The following is a 22,784-nucleotide window of genomic DNA, read 5'->3' as shown; positions in this document are numbered from 1 at the left end:
ATATTGTGTATCACTTTATAAAAAGCTATTTTTAAATTGTAGCAAATTTATTCAAAAATACCCAAAGATGGAAAAGAAATTAACATTTACAAAAATGATAATTACAACCAAAAATTACAATCGAAATGTAGTTAAAAATTAAATGAAAATAAAATTATAGTTAAGTTGCCATTTATAATAATGTTAATATTTGTAAGTACAGTTCTTTGTTAAATATCAAAGTTATGATAGTATTATTTGTATGTAAATATTATTACAATGGAGATCTACAATCTAAGAGAGAATATCTTTGAAATACAGTACAACAAAAGAACATCATGAGGAGAGGAGAGCAGTCAAATCACGTCCATGTCACCTCAGTGAATACTAGATACTGAGTTTAAAATGTCATCAATGCCAGAGGAAATGTTGATGTAGGATTGGATTCTTAATTAAGTTATATCTATACTAAACTACTAGTTTGACAAAAAAGTCTGATGTGCCTAAATGATAGTGATATGATATATGGGCACATCACATTTTTTTATCACATAAAGTTTGATAGTGTAGACAGAGCTTCAGTCAAAATATACTCATAAGGACATATGATCATGAATTTTTTTTTCTCCATTCCTAGGTAGTAATTTCAAACATTGGTGACATTGACGCATCATTTAAACGACTCAAATCACAGACAACATTTGGTCCATGCTTTAAGTTTAAGCCTAATGATGGCGATATACAAACTGGCAGTCACCAAGCCATACTGATATCATTCTGTTCCTCACTTCTGGGTGACTTCGATGAAGTGTTTGAGTTTCACGTTGATGGTTCACCAACGCAACTTCAGCTTAAGTTCAAAGGTTGCGTGATTGGGCCTACCTTTCATTTTGATGTCCCACGTCTCAAGTTTGGAACTATTTCATATGGTAATTCAACTGTTGCATTTATCATCTATACAATAGAAATAAATGTTAATGAATAATTGTGTGCTATGGTTTTTTATTGTTGATTAAATATTCTAAGCAGTTTATTAGAAAAAGATGTCGTGAATAAAACAGATTTATGAAATTATTTATATTCTTTTACAGGATTCACAAATATTCAGTGCGCAACATTAGTCAACACAGCTTTAGTGCCGATGAAGTTTGCGTTGCGTGTTCCTGGAGATGGGACTGACGATACAGTATGTGCATCTAACGGTGATACAACCCTGGGCAAGACTGGACACAGTAAATTTCCCAAAGAGTTTACAATCACACCAGATAATGGCATGATAGATCCACAGAGTGAATTGAAAATACAGGTTGGTACTGAAGAATTTAGTATTAAAGTGACATAGATTCAAGTAGTACAGTGGAACACCTATTAAGGGGACACCTCAGACCCAAACTTATGTGTCCTCTTAAAATTAAAATAAGGGTTGGCTGTATTGTGGGGTATTGCTCCTCATTCATTTCACAGAAAAATGTCCCCTTAATACGGGTGTCCCAAAGGAGAGGTTCTTCTGCAATAACATCTTCTATTTCTTTTTTGAATGTTTGAGAGAGATTATTTAGAGGGGTAGATTAAGTGATATTTAGGAAATATGTCAGCTATCTTTTGCAATTATTCATCTCATGCATTATTCATGATATCTGCCGGAGACATTGAGTAATAAAAATTTTGTTTCCTAAGAATGTATTAAAAAATGAGTACTTGTATTTGTTTCTTATAGATTCAGCTAATAGCCAACACTTTGAAGAAGTATGATATGGTAATGGTGGTAGACGTTGATGGAGTCGGAACAGAAATACTCTCTCTACCAATCACAGCTAAGTATGTCCGCATGTTTCGATTGGAATAGGCATGAGTATGTTGTCTGCTGTCAACGGTTTTCATTGTTTTTCCTAGTGCTTACTACTGTATTTGATTCATTCAAGTTTTCTTTATTCGAATGCAGAAATTGTTGTTATAACTACTATATTGCATTCATTTACTAATCCTTTCAAGCAATATGATTAAGCTTCTGATTTGTGATGACTAAAGACCTGCGGAATAGGCATATTGTGTTGTAGGTCGTCGCAGTGAATTAACAGGATGTAAGTTGTAACTATGTCATAGCTGCTTTATGCAAATGTCCCAAAACAAGGCTCCCTGAAAACCTGAAACTTTCCCAATCTTCCAATAGCCCCAAATTCTCTCTGACCACCATTGGAAAGGAGACCAGACTTTCCATAGAACCTGCCATTTTGTTTCAGCCCAATGATTTTGTGTTTTGTAAGCATCAACTATTGTAATTACAATGTTTTTCTTTGAACTTAGATGTGTAGTACCTCCTGTTGTCGTCGTCACTCCCATACTGGACTACACCCGATGCTTTCTGGATTTCCAGTATGAACAGGAAGTTAAGCTTTTCAATGATTCTGACCTGCCTGCCAAGTATGACCTAATTCCACAGGTAATTGTTGAATATCTGACAGTGTCACCACTGCTTTCTACACTCAAATAAAACCACATTTATACTTAAGATCTGTCTACACTATCAAACTTTATGCGACAAAAAAATATGATGTGCCCATGGACACCATGACATCATATCACTACCATATTAGAGCAAATCACATTTTTTCAAACTAGTTTGATAGTGTAGACAGAGCTTAAAAATAAATTCCAGTTTGTGGATTGCAGAAAATAATCATGGAACATGAGTACAGTGTTGTTATGGCCCTCTTTTGCTGACGCAACTACTGAGCTGTTTGTGGAAAACCAAGTTTGATCTCAAATTTTGAGCAATGAATCTGAAATCTATTTCATTAAAAAAAATGAATGGTTCATGTGAACAGTCAATGATTTTAGTATATTATCATAATGTATAAACCTTAGAATCGAGTCTAGTAGCTGAGCAGTTAAGGCTAGGGTGCTGCAAACATGACCATAAAATTGGCACAGGTTCAAACCTCGCCTTGACCCATTGCTGGTAGTAGAACAAGTCTTCTCGGATAAAGATGTAAAACTGAAGTTCTAATGTACATATCTGAATCATGTGCACATTAAAGAACCTAGTTCATATTTTTTAAAGAGGGTTACCCTTTGTACTTATCCATCTTGGGAGCCCTTGTCATAGACAGACAAATGAACACATCTTGGCACAAAGGAATTTTTAGAGGATAAAAATAATTGTAAGGGCTAGTCCACTGCGGTTATCAATTATATGATAATCTTCTAGTACATGTGATATGCATAATATAAATACAAACCAATTATCTCTTTTTCTTTAGGTTATGGACGACTTAACCGCGATTCTGTACACAAGTCCTGAGCCAACTGGTATCATACATCCCCACTCTGTCAGTAAAGTACCCCTTGTAATCAAGCCACAAGGCTTGGAAGAACTAGAGGCCATTGCAGAGTTTGGTATATTTGGTTCCTCTGAATCACCTCTGGTAGGTCTTTTAGTTAAAACCAATATACTGAGTGCAGTCTTTCTAAATGTTTAACATTGTTAGAGCACATTTCTTTATGTGACATTCGTTGAGGGAATCCATGTTCAATACTTGCAGCAAATATTTAAATTATAAGAAAGAATGCACACAATTGTTAAAGAAGACATTAATGAATGTAGCATGAATTGATTGAGGTGGATATTAAATTATTTATTGTCATAATCAACACAAGTCTCTATTTTCCTTTAAAATGTATAACAAATAATCTTTTAATAATGATTTTTTATTGCTTATATATTTATTCCTCTGTACTACAGTATGTTGTGGATAGGAATTACTATTCAATTATACTAGAATATGTCGCACACCTTCTTAGTGGTCTGCCATCTGCATATCAAGCCAAACATTTTGTTTTCTTATTAGTAGTAATACACTTTTAAAGGATTAAATATCATTTTTGTTTACAGCAAGTTCAGTTGATGTGCATAGGGGAAGGTCCAGTAGTACATGTGACCCCACATGCAATTGATTGGGGACAGACCCAAGTGTTAACAGACGTTACAAGGATGGTGGAACTTTCCAATGAATCGCTTATTCCTGCAGAGTTCTCATGCTCTTTGGTATTACGACATGCACTTATTGACCAATTAGCAAATTTAATGAACACTCTGAAATAATCATAAAGTTTGCCTTTAAACTAATCTGTTTTAATGAATAAAGAATGAATACAAATTATCACAAGATATAACAATTGAGCATTTGATAAAATGATAAGTAATATTCTAATTCAAATTTCTACTGAAAAACTGCAAGCAATAAATCTATTCTGTGTCACCTTAAACATAAGGTGCATGAAATAGAATATTAGAAAAATCCTTAAGCTCCGTCCACACTATCAAACTTTATGTGACAAAAAAAATGTGTTGTGCCTATATATGGAAATGATGATGTCATATCACTACTATATGTGGGCATATCACTACCATAGTTGGGCACATCAAACTTTTTTGTCACATAAAGTTTGATAGTGTAGACAGAGCTTTAAGATAAAATGTACTTCCCATAGGACAATTTTTTAAGGATTGTTTTGATAAAGATATATTCTTGAATTTTGAATTACATACAATAAAAAAAATGTTCATTTTTAAAAGGTGAGACCAAATTCCTTGTGGAAAGTGGAGCCAGCTAGTGGTGTTATCCCACCGGAAGAAACATTACAAGTTAAAGTGACTGTGAACTTAGATGACTGTATAAGGTATGTGAATCCATGCTTTTAAGCTATTGTATTAAGCAAGAACCAAATCGATATCACTGAAATTAGATATATCAGATCCTTCTACATTTATGTTTTGCCCATTCTTATATACTATTGTTACTAATACAAGAAGAATAACCATAAGGCTTGTAAGTGTAAATGAGAATTCATCTTTTTGTTTTTATATTAAAAAATCAATTCATCAATTTAAATATTTATACCAATACGTAGATTTCATGATAAGCTGGCAATGAGCTTTGTAAATAGCCAAGTGCATGTTGTGAAGTTGGAAGCCTTTGGATTTGGCACTACAATTGTATCAAACCCGCCGATTACTCCTTCAATCAACTTGGGACATCACTTCAGGTAAAGTTAATACTGCTATTGCTAATGTTGTCCAGTATTATACAGAATAGTTACTTACAACAGTAGTTCCAAGATAACCATCACCTCATTAAATTAGAGGATGGGCGATTATTGTATGGCTGGGAATTCTTTTTAATTTAATTGATAAAATTTATATTAATTTTCATTCCAATCCAAGTTTCTTTTTTTTTTTTGCTCTTTCCTAAACCCAAATTTTATGTAGAAAGGAAATAATGAGCTTATTATATGGTGTCATTGATATAATTTTGTGTGGTACTTTAAATTCGACATGAGTATTTAACTATCTAGTAGAGTTAATCATTTTTTTGTTTAACCAACAGCAATAGTTCCTGCAAGAGGATGTTCACATTGACGAATAAAGGAAGAAGACACCAGCAAATGTTCTGGAGTTCAGAAGGATTTCCTCACATCAAGACCAAGCATAAAGATGCATTTTATAACCCCAAAGATGTAAAATACCAGGTAAGATATTCAAGAGGCTTGCGATAAACATCTTCTGCATTACTGTAGAGTTAAGACCATAACAGTATAATAGGAGATTCTCTCCAGCATCTTTAAACTAAACCCTACTTTCAAGAGCTCCAGGCTGTGCCAACTATTTGTATTTGAATTAATAATATGAGAAAATTCGGATTAGTCCTCTACGGACCCACATCAGCCACGGTGCAGCACCTACTACCATGAATGTCAGGGACTGACCTCTACACCTGGGTAAACCCCCTAGTCTTCCAAAAGATGCACTGGGTTCTTTATAGTGCATATGAGTCAGATGTGTACACTGCACTGGACCACCAATTTTAAGACCCTAGAATCCAAGAATACTTATTCTACCAAGTTGAGTAGTACCTTGAATATATGCTATTGCATTGATACGGCATGCAGCGTAGCAATATTTTTACTTTTGTTGCTTATGGAGTTTGTAATTGCCATCCAAATTATATCAAAATTATGCATTTTGTCATTATGTAATAACTGTTATAAGTTAATTGAACAGCCAAGTACTTTCCAGGTGTTTATTTTATCTATATCATATTTATTTTTTTTTTTTCAACTTTTTCATTTATTTTTGTTCTAGCGTATGCCAGCGCCACAACCTCCACCAAGGCCAGTGTTTAAGCTGATTCCGTCTAGGTTTGAATTAGATCCTGGCCAGAGCATTGACCTTGTATTGGAAGGCTGTTGTGATGAGTAAGATTTTAACTATCTATCAATCTGTCAAGCTTAATTTGTAGGCTTCTTTGTCAAAACATCTACAGATAGATTTCTTAATGTCTAAATTTAACAAAAACATTTTTTTAATGTGTTAACATGTTAGAAACTCTAATTCTAGATTTATAAATATATAAACTAAACTAAGTTATAAACAATATGAATACAATGAATAGTCATGATTATTTTGTCACTGTTAAAAAATATTTATATAGAATTCAAACCACATTTATCCCAATCATTGCTAACCCTCCCAACAACCCCAAATGTAGTTTAAAACTACTTAAGTCATTTTGATATTCTTTAAACCCCTTCCCTCACTCTCCCACCCATCCCCTTCATAGGGGTGTTTCAAATGTAGTTTAAAACTACTTAAGTCATTTTGATATTCTTTAAACCCCTTCCCTCACTCTCCCACCCATCCCCTTCAAAGGGGTGTTTCAAATGTAGTTTAAAACTACTTAAGTCATTTTGATATTCTTTAAACCCCTTCCCTCACTCTCCCACCCATCCCCTTCATAGGGGTGTTTCAAATGTAGTTTAAAACTACTTAAGTCATTTTGATATTCTTTAAACCCCTTCCCTCACTCTCCCACCCATCCCCTTCATAGGGGTGTTTCAAATGTAGTTTAAAACTACTTAAGTCATTTTGATATTCTTTAAACCCCTTCCCTCACTCTCCCACCCATCCCCTTCATAGGGGTGTTTCAAATGTAGTTTAAAACTACTTAAGTCATTTTGATATTCTTTAAACCCCTTCCCTCACTCTCCCACCCATCCCCTTCATAGGGGTGTTTCAAATGTAGTTTAAAACTACTTAAGTCATTTTGATATTCTTTAAACCCCTTCCCTCACTCTCCCACCCATCCCCTTCAAAGGGGTGTTTCAAATGTAGTTTAAAACTACTTAAGTCATTTTGATATTCTTTAAACCCCTTCCCTCACTCTCCCACCCATCCCCTTCATAGGGGTGTTTTAAATGTAGTTTAAAACTACTTAAGTCATTTTGATATTCTTTAAACCCCTTCCCTCACTCTCCCACCCATCCCCTTCATAGGGGTGTTTCAAATGTAGTTTAAAACTACTTAAGTCATTTTGATATTCTTTAAACCCCTTCCCTCACTCTCCCACCCATCCCCTTCATAGGGGTGTTTCAAATGTAGTTTAAAACTACTTAAGTCATTTTGATATTCTTTAAACCCCTTCCCTCACTCTCCCACCCATCCCCTTCAAAGGGGTGTTTCAAATGTAGTTTAAAACTACTTAAGTCATTTTGATATTCTTTAAACCCCTTCCCTCACTCTCCCACCCATCCCCTTCATAGGGGTGTTTTAAATGTAGTTTAAAACTACTTAAGTCATTTTGATATTCTTTAAACCCCTTCCCTCACTCTCCCACCCATCCCCTTCATAGGGGTGTTTCAAATGTAGTTTAAAACTACTTAAGTCATTTTGATATTCTTTAAACCCCTTCCCTCACTCTCCCACCCATCCCCTTCATAGGGGTGTTTCAAATGTAGTTTAAAACTACTTAAGTCATTTTGATATTCTTTAAACCCCTTCCCTCACTCTCCCACCCATCCCCTTCATAGGGGTTTTTCAAATGTAGTTACCAGTACAATTTTGGTCATTTTGATAACCCATGTGCATGCAGTAGGAAACTGTACAAACTCTAAAATGTATAGCTATTTTAACTTTATATAACACATTTTGGGTGTTTTTTTTAAGGCCAAAGGTAGTAAATGAGAGACTTCTGTGCCATGCTATCATTGGAAAATCAAGTGGTAAAGAAAGGATAATAAAGACTGATGTATCTATTAATTTCATCAGTCCTTTGCTGGAGTTTTCATCTAAACAAGTTGCCTTTCGAGTGGATAAGGTACTGTATAATGAAACTTTAATTATATGTATAAATTTCTTATTTGACTCTAGGTTGTGTAACTTTGTTTAAAAATGTGTAATATTCTTTGCTGAATACTCCATTATGCTTAGAAATTACCAGTAATGATATTAATAATTATTCGCATACATTAGTATTAATTGTGATGAAAAGGACACAAAATGGCTGGTTTGTACCACTTGACTTATGAGATTCACTGATCTGAATTAATAGTAACTCATGTAGATGCTTAATACAGTAAAACCCATTCTTTTGGACATACCTGTTTACGAGCAGAGAGCAATACAGGTTGTAACACTACGGCCAATCCCTATTCAGGGGAAACTCCTATTCCACTTTATTTGGTACGCAAATGTGCCCCTTTAATGTCATATGGGTTCTCCTGCATTAATAAGCTAATATTTTCATTTTTAACAGCATCCCGATGATGTTCTGGAGAAGCAATTTGGTGAACTTGAGTTTTCTAATGTCTCATCACTTCCACTCACTACTGTTATACACCTTGAATACCCTTTCCATTTAATCAATACAAATGGTGAACAGGTCTCAACAATGGTAAGACATTATGCATAACTAACTTTTTGATATTAGGTTGTTTTTTGTTTTTTTTTATTCAATATTCATAATACATACATTAAAAAAATACATAACATGGAATTAAATATCATCATCAATTTCTTTTGAATTCTATGTATGTTTTTATATTCTTTTTCTTTTTTTAAACTATTAAAAATATATAACACTACGAAAGAATTTTGGACACCAGATAGAATCCAAGACGGCAGATACTTTTAGAATGTTTCAAACCTTCCCAGTGCAGTAAACTTTATTGACAAACACTTTTGGATCATTGGCAACACACTCATTAGTGGTGCAGTCAACTTAAACCGCATACAAATAAACATTATAAACCAAACATGTATGTGCAATTGCGGTCATTAGGTTATGTCAGCAATTTGCAAAAAGATGTAGCTACTTATATGAATTTTATTTTGCGATTGCATATCAATTACAAACATATTTATGACATTTTGACCTAGTGACAGTCTAGTAGTTATAATTATTTGTATGAGAGTATCTTTGTAATTTCAATTTTTTCCTCGTTTTTTCCTTTGTCAAGGAAATTGCTGTTGGTGTCGGAGAGCATCACAAGTTGACAGTACAATTTGATCCTGCTTATGAGGAAGATTCACACTCAAGACTGACAGAGAAAGTCTTGACTGTCAGCTATCTGGAGCATCCACATGTTGTAAGTGTACCTCTTGTGGTCTGATGCCTTAGGTCTGATCTCTTACACATTTGAGAGTCTTTAATACTGTATATTCTAAGAGTAATTAGCGGCCCAGTTTAATCCCATATGAAAAACTATAGATTCAGATTCAGATAATATTTATTTAGATAATAATGAATGAATATATACAAAATAGAAAAAAAGATATTAAAGTGAACATAGATAAAGCAGTAATTTATATAATCATATAAACAGTAATTGAAAATTCCATAAGTTTTGATTGAAGAAAATATACTCTAATCTCGTTCCTTACCATATATATGTTTATAAGTTTTACGAAAACTGTAATTTATATTTGACCTGTACTCCACAAGATGAGAATAGCCAATTAGCTGAAGATGTTTCAATGTCTTCCACATGTTTAGTATTTAAATTCAGAAAATAGAAAGAAAGCTTCACAACCGTGATTGGTTTTGTGGATGAATGTATTTGATACATGTCTTACAAAACCAATTTTTTCTTTTAGGATTACATCAGCCTTCGAGGTGAAGTTTTCTTCCCCAATTTAACATTTGACAAGATGGATGTTGATTTTGGATGTATATTAAATGACACAGAGGTTACACGCTATGTGAACATTTCAAATGATAGTCCAATGCCTGTACGGTAAGGAATGCGTTGTTGTTATTGAGTGTTAGCAATACATAATTATAGTCAGTCATGGTTGCTGTTGCTGGAAGAAAGCATGTTACTTCCAGAGGTCTTGATATCTTTTATACCAGTTGGCATACCCCAATGTTTGTATGTCAATTGTTTGTGATGGCTTATTTTTTTTTCTATTGGTGTCCAAACAGATTGAAATGTTGTACTTGTCTAGTAAGTTATAATTTGTAATTTATACATTTCGATTCTAAAGGTACCGATGGTCATTTCTGGAACCAGAGCAACCAATAGTTTTGTATCCACAACCAGTACCTCAAGAATTGGTAGAAGAGGAGGAGAACATAGAAGATATACCAGTAAGGGACCAACCACCGATAATAACAGAAGACCTACTAAATGAAAACAATGAGAATGCCATTGAGGAGGAACACCAGAACACAGAGGAACTAATTATAGTATGTCTCAATTCTTTTTTATCCTACAAAAATGTTCCCATCACATTAAATGTTAGTTTGCCTCCTTGTGTATTTAATAAGTTTGAATTCAATTCTTTTTGTCTCTTTCCTTGCATCAGACTACTGATGTTGAATCTAAAGATTTGATTATACCAACGGAAGATAAAGGAGAGATTGAGAAGAAAAGTGAGAAGAAAGACCATGAAAAGAAAGAAAAGAAAGATGATAGTGAGATGAACGAAAAGAAGAAAGTAGCGAAAAAAAGTCCAAGAAAATCCACAAGTAAAAGTGGAAAATCTGGTAAATCAAGCAAGATGACTCCTGATAAGAAGGATGAAGAAAAGGAGGAAGTAATCAGCATGGTTGAGACTTCACAAGAAACGTTTGAGCCAACAGTGAATGAGGTCATACCTGACAAGCCAGTAGCCAGCAGACTGTCTATCCGCCCTGCCAGTGTGGCTAGGAAGAGGAAAGCAAAGCTTGCCTATATTCAGACTATCACAGAGCCTACTGTAGTGGGCATTGAAGAGGTAAAGTCTTTCATCCTACTGGAAATGTAGGCAATGCGGATATTCTCCCCACAATCCACACATCTACTATCCCATATTCTTTTTTAATAATATTGATATCAAAATCCTTTTGTGCACAGGAAATAATTGTTTGAAGGGTTGGGTGGTTTTCATTTAGTAAATGTCACATAAATACCTAATTCACTTTCAGGTTTTTGATATTCTGCCTCTCTATGGTTGCCTAATGCCCGGAGAGTCGGACACTGTTACATTTACATTCTACGGACATACTGACATAGGTAGTCAGGCCAAGGCTCTCTGTGATGTTGAAGGAGGACCGCAGTATGAACTCAACTTAAAAGGAGAAGCTTCTCTAGTTTCCTATGAATTTGATTCTAAAGATATTGACTTTGGAAAAAGGGTAAGTAATTGAAATAGCTTTATCTACATTTTATACAGCAGAACAAAGAGGACACCTTCAAGACACATCTGTTTTCACTGCTTATTATTCATTTATGCTATACACTCATGTTCTTTTTTTTTTTTCATTCTATTTAGGCAAAAATTATCATAAAAGCAATCTTCTTTTTCAGCTGTATGATCAAGTAAGCGAGGCTGAGATTGTTCTAAGGAATTCTGGGAAAGTTGGCTTTGATTTTAATGCCAACATGGATCCAGCATTCATAAAACGCCCTGCTGCTGGTGTGCCGGTAATGATCCCGAACTCCGGTCACATTGAAGCGCATAGTGAACAACGTCTTACCATAAAGTTTCTGCCCGGTATTCCATCTAAATTCCATAAAAGCTTTGAGATCCAGGTGGCTCACTTTGAACCAGATTGTATCAACTTATGTGGAGAGGGCGTATTTCCACGTGTTTCTATCGACCTGCCCAGGTTTGCAGATCTTGAAGGGAAGTACACTGAACTGTTAAAGGAAGCAAAGGAAAATCTTGGCAGAGATGAGAGCAAGAAGTTGGATAAAACGGAAAGGACCACTACACCTCAGCTTATCGTGACTCCCAGAGATCCAGTCCAAGAAGATGCGAAATCTATATGCTCAATGCAGGTAAGTTTTATGCACCAAAGTAGTTTCATTATCATTTTCGGATACTGTATATTTTATTATTAAGTATTTGTTTGATCTCTACACCCAACTTATATAAGCACCGATTGTTTTATCTGCAGTTGCAGGCTGAATTTCCCTCTGAGCTTGAGCTCCAGATGGAGGTTGAAAGATTAATGGTAAAAGAGTTTTCAATTGAACAGCAACAAAACAATCACAACCGTGAACCAGTTCCACCATCGGTCACACAAGATGTTAGAAGTGGACAAACACCTCGTACAGCCTTGAACACAAGTTTGACAAATCGAAGCAAGAAGCCTAAAAAACCTAAGTAAATACAATAGAAAAAGAATACCTGGTTTTTTATCCAGGTCTCTTTGTGTGTTATTTAAGTCTCCTGGTGTAGTATCCAGGGCTCTTGTTGTTGTACCCAGGGTATCTGGGGTTGTGTACACTGCCATATCTAGGGTACCCGGTATTGTATCCAGGGTACCTATTATTGTATCCAGAGTACCTATTGTTGTATCCAGAGTAATTGATGTTTATCCTGAGTACCTTGTATTGTATCCAGGGTACCTCTTATTGTATCCAGGGTACCTATTATTGTATCCAGGGTACCTATTGTTGTATCCAGGGTACCTATTGTATCCAGAGTAATTGATGTTTATCCTGAGTACCTTGTATTGTATCCAGGTTACCTATTATTGTATCCAGGGTACCTATTGTTGTATCCAGGGTACCTATTGTTGTATCCAGGGTACCTATTGTTGTATCCAGGGTAATTGATGTTTATCCTGAGTACCTTGTATTGCATCCAGGTTACCTATTGTTGTATCCAGGGTACCTATTGTTGTATCCAGGGTACCTATTGTTGTATCCAGGGTAATTGATGTTTATCCTGAGTACCTTGTATTGCATCCAGGGTACCTACAGTAACTCATTCATATACTACTTTTAAATATTCCTATTTAGTTCATAATTATCTATCTACCTGTATACATCTACCAATACATTAACCTTTGTTTAATCATTGATTCCAGGGCACGGTTACCAGACTACTTCTTAGATTTTGGATATGTTGTCCTGGGAACTGTTCGCACACATATTGTTAGAGCTACTAACACTGGTTATTTTCCTGTGTCCTTTTCTGTTGACCGAAGCGCTCTAGTTGCTACTGGGTTTAATGTAGAGCTTGACCGGGTCAGACAGCTACCAGGATCACCAGACCATGAGACAGTGGACTTCAGAGTCAGTTTTGACCCTAGAGGTGGAAATGTGAATCTTGGAGTGCTTGAAGCTTTGGTTCCAGTTATGGTAGAGTTATTTTTTTCTTGAATTAACTAAAATAATTATATATATAAGATAATTGTGCAAAAGTAAAACATGTATTACTTAACTTTGTATTACAATATTCATTTGTCTTCTCAACTAGATTGTTAACGGGCCATCTTTACACTTGAGGTTGAAAGCCAATGTTACTATGCCTGACATGCAGATTTCCACCGACTCCTTAGAGTTTGGTGAAGTCCAGTGCGGTCAGTGTAAGGTCATCACTGTCCAGTTACATAACAACCAACATGTGCGATGTGAATGGTCATCATTGCCATCTGATAAAGATAAGAAAAAGGTTAGTAGTGGTTAGGATATTCTATCGGTTGAAATTATACTTTGTATATAGCATTGTGGATATACAAATAGTTGAAAAATGTACACCTTCTAAGTGTTGTTATACAAATAATGAATGTTTATGAGTGCAATGGTACAAATAATGGCACGAGGTGAATGATGAAAGGTTATATCAACGAGGCAAAGCCGAGTTGATATAACCTTTCATCATTCACCAAGTGCCATTATTTGTACCATTACACGAATAAAAAAACATTCATTATTTGTTTTATATAACATCTAAATAACAAACAAAAATGTTTCAAAAAGTACTATTTAACGATCGTTGAATAGTGCGTACTATTGCACGCCATGTGACCCACATTCGTCCAATCAAATGACAGGAATTTATATAGGTGTTATATAAATATCTATATTACACACCTGTGAATTATGAAATTAAATTAATCGTTAGTTTCTCAATAAAATTTAGAAATTGACTTCTCAGGAGAAACCAGTGTCTGCTACTAAAAAGGTATATATAAAAGTTGAGCATAGACTATATATAGTGTTCCTTCATTCTGTATTAGGCTCTGTCTACGCTATCAAACTTTATGTGATGTGTCCATATATATGGACATGATGATGTCATATCACTACCATATTTGGGCACATCACAACTACTTTGATAGTGTAGACAAAGCTTTAGATAGTCTATGGTGATATAGTATGCTAAGAAAATTAGTATTGCTATTTTCACTCAATTGTAACGTTATATACTTTGTTGTTTTTGCAATGAACTCTTGTATTTATGATGTTTATATAGTAGCAATGTACTATATTCTTCGTTCCTTTGGTACTCTTTCTTTACCTTCATATCTTTTGTTGCATAATAGTTTAGCAGTATGTATACTGTAGTACTGTATTTATAAGTAATGTTGTACTGTTTGTACTGTATGTTAGAATTACTGAAATCTATGGTCTTGTTTATGCTTACTCTATTTTCTTGTGTCATGTGGTTGAGTGAACAAATATTTCATTCTTCTGTCCAATGTCACTATCATTAAATGAATGTACATACTGCTCTAAAATGAATTGATCTTATTTTGGTAATAAATGTAACCCTTCTTTTTATTTCTACATTCATTTATAAACATTTAAATAAATCTTTGTTCTGTTGGTGAAGGTTTTTGTTTTAAATAATTTAATCAATTGACAGTTTTATTGAAGCTGTTTGGGACCTCTGTGATCCAATGGTTTCACACCTTGTTATCAAGAAGTCACAGGTTCAGATTATTTCTAAGATGTAGGGGACATTCTTGAGAGATATTCTACATGGTGACAAAAAAATATATATATTTACCTTGATTATGTGTGATCTATTATGATACTGTAGTGTGCAGTTTCCTACAACACATTTGTATTTTAACTGTACTGTATTATATTTTCATTTATATATGTTGTGGCATGCTCGATCTGTGCTGCTTGCTTATCTTCAACTTGTGCAATCCTTGTAAATCCTTTCTCTGGGCCTAAAAATTGTGTCTCTTCAGAATACAATTCGAGTCTTTAATGAAATCAAATTCTGGTTTCAGAGAAGCCTTTAAGCAAAAGTTAGTAATAATTATCATATGTCTTTAAATCGAAAATTAGGTGGATAAGCATGTGCCGATGCATCTCCGTCGTAAGTTGAAGCCTGACAGGCCTAAGCCAAGAACATTTGAAATGATGCCGTCAACAGGCATGCTTTTCCCAGGACAGAGACTAAACGTACAGGTCAAGTTTATGCCATCGGAAGAGGTAACATTATCCACATTTAGCCCTAAATATTTGCCTAACTATTAACATTGCCACTGCGTGCTTGTTTGTTATTATACTTATTTGACTGATCTTTTTTTAGTTTATGGAGCTCTAAACAGCTTATGAGGGACCAATAATGCCAATTAATTTTATACAGGATCTAGTAAACACCATACAATGATTATAGTATCACACTCGTGTAACTCTTGACACTAATGCATGCAAAGTAATCCCTTAATGATCAACCTCACTCCTTCTAGGGAACTAGGAGCTTGTGATACTATTATGTGTTATATCTTTATGTGGTTGGTGGTGTTTATAGGACCTGTTTATACCACCCAAATTGCTTACTCTTTTTTGTATCTATTTAATTATTATTATTTATTTCAAATACAGAAAGTCTATGCAGAACGTATAGTGGTACGGCTAGCCAGAAGCAGTCAACGTATTACATTGTTGGCAAATGGTGTAGGCCTAGAGCCTAGGCTTGAATTTGGCCAGACCCTGATTGAATATGGTCCAATCCTCCCACACAGTCAGGGCGATGAAGTTGACGTTGTGGTGAAAAATCCATGTCAATTTCCTATAGAGTTCTACTCTTTGGAATTTGATAAACAGTATTTGGAAGAAGAAAAGGTTTGGAATAGTTTTCACATATATTTTATACAATTATGCAAATTTTAAATCACTTGATTTATAGGCTTCTGATCGGAATGTACCTGCCTAATATTTCTATACTGAATAACGTTATTTCTGGTATAGACGACAGACATCAGGTCGCCTGTCGTCGCAAATTGAAAGCTCCCTAATTAAAACCTCTTGGTTAAAATGTTGCTGCACAATTTTTGCTTTTTGCCAAAACATTGTTTTTATATGTATTGTCTGTATGTATTTGTAGATATTTCGTTTGATGAAAGGATATGATGAGTACAGTACAATTTTGTTGCCACCTAGAGATGCAGGTGATAAAATACCACAAGAACTTCTTGATTATTTTGAAGAGCAGAAAAAGAAAGTAGAAGAACAAGAGCAGAAGGAGAGAGAAGCTGCAGAAGAAGCGGCTGCTGCTGCCGCAGCTAAGCAAGAAGGTACATATGCTTCACTAAGTAGATGTTATTTTTTGCTTTTAGTCGAATTATATAGAAGGCCATTAAGAAAGTTTATTTAATAACAGGTGAAGACAGTAGTACAACAAATGGTGAGAAGCCAGGCTCAATTGATGATATAACAAGTGGTCAAGGAGCAATCATGGTAGGCTCAGGCCCCCAGCTATCCACCAATCAAGAGAAAAAGCCAGCAGGTAAAGAAGGTGAATTGACTGATGGGGGCAAGTTGATAGAACTGAAGGATCAGGTTAAACAAGGTATGTTTTCAGGTTTAGATTTCCTAAGATATTTTTGACTTCTGTCTGTTTTCTTTCTTGCTTCTTTCAAGTGTCAGTTGTATAGAGAGCCCTGTGTAAACATTTTTGTGGAAATCCTCTCAAATGCTTTGATTTAACTTATAGATGATAATAAGAAGGATGATGTGAGTAGTCTTGGTGTTGGTGAACTTCAGGAGATAACCCCAGTGTCAGCCGCTATTGCCCGTCATCTTGGCATAGACCTCTCCCCAGATGGCAAAGCTGCAATGAGGAGACGTGGTGTTTCTATCATTGTTCATGGTGCACCTGTATCTGGTAATAATATACTTTATGATGTCAACAATTATTGTACAATTGTTTTTAGATTTGAAATCATCAGAACTGAAAAGCATTGCAATCTGAAAAACACAAATTCAACTACTGATTATTATTATTATTTTAATAAGTGTGAAAACCATTTGTCAGATGTTTGTCCTACTCTGACATAATTTTGTACTTTTTACTAAAGTATATTCTGGGGTGGGAATTATGTTCTCAATGTAGTGTAAAGTACAAAATTACATCACAGTAGGGCAAACATCTGATCAATTACTTAACTCCCTGATGCAAAGCTACAGTACTTAAATACAATTATATTATATTTATTTTAAATGTTCTTTTGCTCATCATTTGTTCAGGTAAAACAGCTACAGCCATCAGTCTAGCCAAATACTATGAGGCAGCTCTCCTTACTATTGATGGTGTTGTTATGGAGTCCATATCAAATGATAACTCCGTTCCAGGCCGGAAGGCTAGAGAGCTCTGCTCACAGGCTGCTAAGGCCCAAATCACCAAGGAGACTGATGCCAGTGAGACTCAACCCATGATAGCGCCAGGAGGAGGCCTTAGTGTAGAGGCTGTAACAGCTCATGCCATGGGTGCAGGGTCAGGTATGTACTACAGAGTTGCAATTTTTAAATGTGGGCTTAGTCGAAGGTGGCCTAGAGTCTAACGCAGTTAGAAGGTTTGCGCTTCATTTGAAAGTGTGATGATATGAGGATACTATTGTTTAAACATTGGTACATGTGGCGGAGCTGTGGTTATACCTTCTAATCCTAACTTCCAAGGTTCAATCCTGACCTAGTGTCCGGTTTCTAACTGAAGATTGTTTCAACTTCACTCCTAATAATTTAATTTAATGCTTAAATGGGACTTAGTTTAATATAATTTAGTATAATATATGTCCATCCTGAATTGGTGAGTTACTAGCTGTTTGCGGTGTATGGAATAAATCTTGAGGTATACATAAAAAGATTGAAAATACTTCATTGCAAGTTTAATTTAAAAGATATACATTTATACATGTATTGAATAATATTTCTTTTTTTTTTTTCAATAGGTTCTGTCAGTATTGGTGGTGCCCACAGCGTCATTAGCAACCGCAAGACAAGTACAATATCTGGTCACAAGGCTTCTCACAACGCACAGCTTGAAAGCTTTGAAAAGCCAGGCAGAAAAGACAAACGCCAAGAGCCAGACAATGCTACTCAGATCTCTGCTAGCCCACCTCCAGCGGCACCTATTGCCAGGAGGCTTAGTGTGTCAGCAAGTGTGGCAGGAGAGGAAGGCTTGATGAGCTGTCTTTTGCCTGAGGATTTACTTGTAGAAATCTTAGCAGAAAGACTTCAGGTACATTTTTTATTTAGAATAGTATACTATTTTGAAATATTGGCTTTAGGGACCTTAAAAGCTTGATAATGTTGTTCTCTTCAGTAAAGACGGTCTATCTACCCATGTAATTCTAAATCCACTGAAGATATTTGGCATTTCCTTTTCTTTTTCTCGGGAAAGCAACAATGAAAATGCTTATAGTTCTTTGTTATTAAATTACTTTTGTTAATTTTATATTTTGTTCATAATTTAGTTTTCTTGTAAGTAGACCTATTGTTAAATCACTTTTCTTTTACTTTTGTTTTGATTACTCTGGACGCACCTTCACTCAAGAAATTTTCCACTGTTTCAAATACTACTATTTTTCAATTTTAGCTTAATGATTGTCATCGTGGTATTGTATTTGATGGCCTTGAAACACTGTTCAGTCCAAATCAGGCAGCCACTGCAAATGCCTTGCTGAAGGCATTTAATAACCGCAAATACATTTTCTTTGTGACTTTGAAATTGGAACAGTCTGTACTACAGGCACGAGAGAAGCGTGAAAAAGAAGAAAAAGGTACGGGTTTTGTTCTTTAAACTTTATAAACAGGAAATGTAATGACAAAACCAAATAAAGGCACATGATTATTATATATATGGGTATCATGATATCATACCAACACCAAACAATAAATTGTCATTACTATATATGGACATCATACAGTATTACATCAGGGCAATTTGTATACTCTGCATACAAATCATCATTATAGAATACAGAATATAAACATTTCATTTTGTTCTATCCCTGATTGAAATTAGTATATCTACATAAATGACACGTATATGCTACATTAGGTGTACATCCCCATTAGAACTTTTTGGTCAAAATCCTTATCAGATAAATCAACTAAGTAGGTGATTAATTACCTGAATCCTATTATACCCCTGTGATTTTATTAGCTCTCTTGTAATTGATTGGTTAGGACAAAGTACATTCTTCAGTATGCAAGGTCAATGGTCAGGCAAAAACTAGCAGAATTCGGTGATAATCAAAAGGTTTAACGACCTGCCTATCAAAGTTGGACTTATATAAACACATGTCACAGTAGGAGGTTAAGTGACATTTACCCGAAGTTTTGAAAAACTTTGGGTAAAAATGAACACATTCTCTAATGGGACTGTACACGTAATGTAAATATGAGCATACAGTATAATTATCATATATGATTTTAACTAACATGCAATGGGTAGATGTTTTCTGAATGTTACTGTATCTTAAATATTTAAGAACTTTGGGAGAAACAGCAAGAGGAAGAAGAGAGACAGAGACTCGAGGAGATGTCTGAAGATGAGTATGATGCACTTCCAGATGAAGAGAAGGCTGCCATTGATCTCAAAAGACTCAAAGCAAAGAAAGAGAGGTTACTTAAAAAGTAAGTACGATTCTTATGGAAATTAGTAAATTTAGGAATTCTACGTCATTTATTCAGTAGTGTCGGAAAAAATGTCATCTTTTCATAAACAACTCCTAATTACTGTATGTATACCATCTGTCATATTGCTGAACATCTTCTTTCAAACAATGTTTATGTTGTATTCTGTATATATCTTTATTTAAAAGGAAAGAAATATGCATAGGCAGGATCATTTATAAAAATTAACAAAGTTCTTGTTTCTGCCTCAAAATATTTATTGTACTAGTAATTTCGACCATAGGTCATAGGTCATAGGTCATCATTAGGTACTGATAGAATATCTTTATTTAAATATTCTTTTTTTTTCTCCAGGGAAATGGAAGAACGTCTAGAAAGAGAGAGAAAAGAAAAGGAACTTGCAGCTCTCTTAGAGTTACAGAAACTTGAAGATGAAAAGTGAGGATATTTATTTAATATTTTCAAGATTTATTCTGAATTCTTTCCTTTCCAATTTATAAATTATTTAATTTTTTTAAATATATTAATTCTAATGTTGTCCTTTCCTTATTTGTATGCCATTTCACAGAGGCAAAAAATGGTTGCAGTTTCTGATTCTGATTCTGGCTTCTAAATTCCTGTTGTATTCCAATACAAAGTGTCTCCTTATCAAATGTTTTTCTATTTATAGAAACAAAAAGAAAAAAGGAGCTAAACAACAAGAAAAAGATGGAAAAACTATTGCTGGAAAGAAGCTTGCAGATACCAAAATGTCTGGTACAGGAAGCGTTATTGGCGTAAAGGTCAAAGGCGATATTAAGCATGAGCCTTCAATCATTTCTTCAGATCATGCTATCAAGATGACACAATCAAATGCTACAGAGAGACCAGAATCACATGGTACTGCCGGAAGTGAGACCCAATGCGAAGAAACTGGCAAGTAAGTAGAGTAAAATCTCACAAATTTAGTCTGCGAAATAAAAAAGGAATTTGTGGTATAAAATTAATTAACTGTTTCCGCAGCTACAAATTTCTGTGGAAACAGGGTTTAACCGATTTCGCTCAAGAAAACCTAATCAATATTTATCTCATTCAAATGAAATAAATTTTTAAAACTTTGACCTAAATTTTGATTGGGCACTTGGTTTTTCTGAACTTTTTATATTTAATTATTTTATGATTGGTTAAAAAATTATATAATAAATAATTGTTAATAATTGTTGTTATGGCTGCAGAAACACGGCCTAAATCACAATACCTACTTATTTTTATTTCACTTAAATTTTTAATTCCAATTAATAATTTGAATTTGCAGGAAGAAGAAAAAGGACAGGCGTCCAATATCAAATGAGACTGCTCCGGAACCAGAGCCTGAGAAAGATTCTGCCAAAGAAGCAGAATTACTGTTAGCCAGCAGGTTCAAAGCATTTGAACACAGCTTCAAGGATATAGTTAAACTGCTTGATAGATGGGACAGAACTATTGGTAAGGAAAATAAAACTTGATAAGGTTGTTCTGTAGGTGAAATGAATTAAAATATGTCTACACACATTGCTAAATGACTAGATATTCCGACATCGAGAGTATTTTTGTAATCAATTATGTATGTTCATAATACAGGTCAAATATGCATAGATCCAAATGCTGATGATGCCGATGTTGACGAGATCCCCATGCACCCACCGTCAGGAAGAAAGGGAAGAGGAAAGATTGACAAAGAAAAAGAAAGGGAACGTGAAAGAGAACGGTTAGAGAAAGAACGTCTGGAAAAAGAAAAGGCAGAGAAGGAGAAGGTATTGTTGTTTGTTGAAAATTTGGATTTCTCTTTTGAACTTTTTAGATCCTGCTCTTTAAGAATTTTCTTGAAGGTGGGAAAAGTTTTTGTGTCCTGAATTTGTATTTATCTTTACTAACTGTAGAAAAATAACAGTTTCTTTTTTGTATCTCACCAGGCTGCTGAAGATGGTGAAGATAATGGTGAGAAAGAAGACGGCAAAGAAGAGATTGGAGTGTGTCACATAATCATGGATGCTTCAGAGCCAGAAGGCCAGTATGGAGATAAAATACTACAGCAAGGGAAGCTACCTAATATGTCAGAGGTATGGAAGAACACCAATAAAAAGCTCATGTTTTATTGAAATATGTGAAGTATTCCATATCTGTCTGTCATCAACCTGCATCATGGTTATATGTGATAGCAGTCAACATTTGCCTGTAATTGACAAGTTATTTATTTTTTCTCAACTGTTTCTCTTTCTCTCATATATAGATTCTTGATGGCCTTGGTCTTGGACCCAATGGTCCACCAATTCCTCCTGGAGCATCATTTTCAGTTGTTCCGTATCCAGTCAAACGTCGACCTCCTATTGGTGGGGATGCAAATGGCCACTATGTGTTTGTGGCTTCTTCACCAGAAGACCCGTAAGTGATTGAATATTAAACTTTAAATTATTGTCATGATAATTTTCTTTAATGTGATATATTATTATCATTAATATTAATTAAATCAGCACCTTCACTACTACCTCACATTCACTCTCAAAGGAAATTAAAGATCCCTTTTTGTCTCTGTACTGAATCAATATGTTTGACATTGTCGTTGTTTCATGTTTCGTGACTTGCCAGATTAACTTATTCGTTAGTCAATTTAATCGTTACTATGCCCAGCAACTGTACTTTTATTTGCTTATTTTTACTTTATTTGTTCCACTTTTATCTTGTGGTATAATCTTTATTTTTTTATTTCTTTATTTTTATTTTATTTATTTTTTAATTTTGTTTATATTTTTTAATTTGTCAAGGCAATCCCGCCACAAGATTTTCCTCTTTTTTTGAGATTCTGACTTCGTCCATTACTTTTTTTCAATAATCTCAATCTGTCATTACTGTTGTGT

At 34.6% G+C, this 22,784-nt stretch overlaps 1 protein-coding gene across 4 annotated transcripts in view; it reads left to right on the top strand.

Annotated features, from left to right (window-relative positions):
• The window catches only part of LOC140057377 (hydrocephalus-inducing protein homolog), a 48,247-nt gene that overhangs the window by 5,651 nt on the left and 19,812 nt on the right, over positions 1-22,784 (top strand). For 2 of the 4 annotated variants that reach the window (XM_072103012.1, XM_072103011.1), the window contains exons 9-45: positions 617-908; positions 1,071-1,285; positions 1,697-1,797; positions 2,284-2,419; positions 3,240-3,404; positions 3,872-4,024; positions 4,556-4,659; positions 4,891-5,025; positions 5,367-5,508; positions 6,122-6,234; positions 7,982-8,132; positions 8,571-8,708; positions 9,274-9,402; positions 9,911-10,050; positions 10,301-10,502; positions 10,622-11,032; positions 11,223-11,432; positions 11,605-12,078; positions 12,198-12,406; positions 13,116-13,389; positions 13,508-13,702; positions 14,174-14,215; positions 15,334-15,480; positions 15,877-16,116; positions 16,379-16,568; positions 16,655-16,843; positions 16,988-17,158; positions 17,521-17,772; positions 18,222-18,511; positions 18,869-19,052; positions 19,767-19,911; positions 20,266-20,349; positions 20,582-20,830; positions 21,206-21,375; positions 21,511-21,683; positions 21,843-21,989; positions 22,160-22,311. In XM_072103012.1, coding sequence (XP_071959113.1) covers positions 617-908; positions 1,071-1,285; positions 1,697-1,797; positions 2,284-2,419; positions 3,240-3,404; positions 3,872-4,024; positions 4,556-4,659; positions 4,891-5,025; positions 5,367-5,508; positions 6,122-6,234; positions 7,982-8,132; positions 8,571-8,708; positions 9,274-9,402; positions 9,911-10,050; positions 10,301-10,502; positions 10,622-11,032; positions 11,223-11,432; positions 11,605-12,078; positions 12,198-12,406; positions 13,116-13,389; positions 13,508-13,702; positions 14,174-14,215; positions 15,334-15,480; positions 15,877-16,116; positions 16,379-16,568; positions 16,655-16,843; positions 16,988-17,158; positions 17,521-17,772; positions 18,222-18,511; positions 18,869-19,052; positions 19,767-19,911; positions 20,266-20,349; positions 20,582-20,830; positions 21,206-21,375; positions 21,511-21,683; positions 21,843-21,989; positions 22,160-22,311 — 6,914 coding nt within the window. The remainder of the gene's footprint in view (positions 1-616; positions 909-1,070; positions 1,286-1,696; positions 1,798-2,283; positions 2,420-3,239; positions 3,405-3,871; positions 4,025-4,555; positions 4,660-4,890; positions 5,026-5,366; positions 5,509-6,121; positions 6,235-7,981; positions 8,133-8,570; positions 8,709-9,273; positions 9,403-9,910; positions 10,051-10,300; positions 10,503-10,621; positions 11,033-11,222; positions 11,433-11,604; positions 12,079-12,197; positions 12,407-13,115; positions 13,390-13,507; positions 13,703-14,173; positions 14,216-15,333; positions 15,481-15,876; positions 16,117-16,378; positions 16,569-16,654; positions 16,844-16,987; positions 17,159-17,520; positions 17,773-18,221; positions 18,512-18,868; positions 19,053-19,766; positions 19,912-20,265; positions 20,350-20,581; positions 20,831-21,205; positions 21,376-21,510; positions 21,684-21,842; positions 21,990-22,159; positions 22,312-22,784) is intronic. The other 2 variants (XM_072103014.1, XM_072103013.1) reach the window with 1 other exon arrangement.

Source organism: Antedon mediterranea, chromosome 8 (genome assembly GCF_964355755.1).
Source record: "Antedon mediterranea chromosome 8, ecAntMedi1.1, whole genome shotgun sequence".
Classification (NCBI taxonomy): Eukaryota; Metazoa; Echinodermata; class Crinoidea; order Comatulida; family Antedonidae; genus Antedon; species Antedon mediterranea.
The sequence above is the reverse complement of the archived record's forward strand: the minus strand, read 5'-3'. Positions and strand labels throughout refer to the sequence as shown.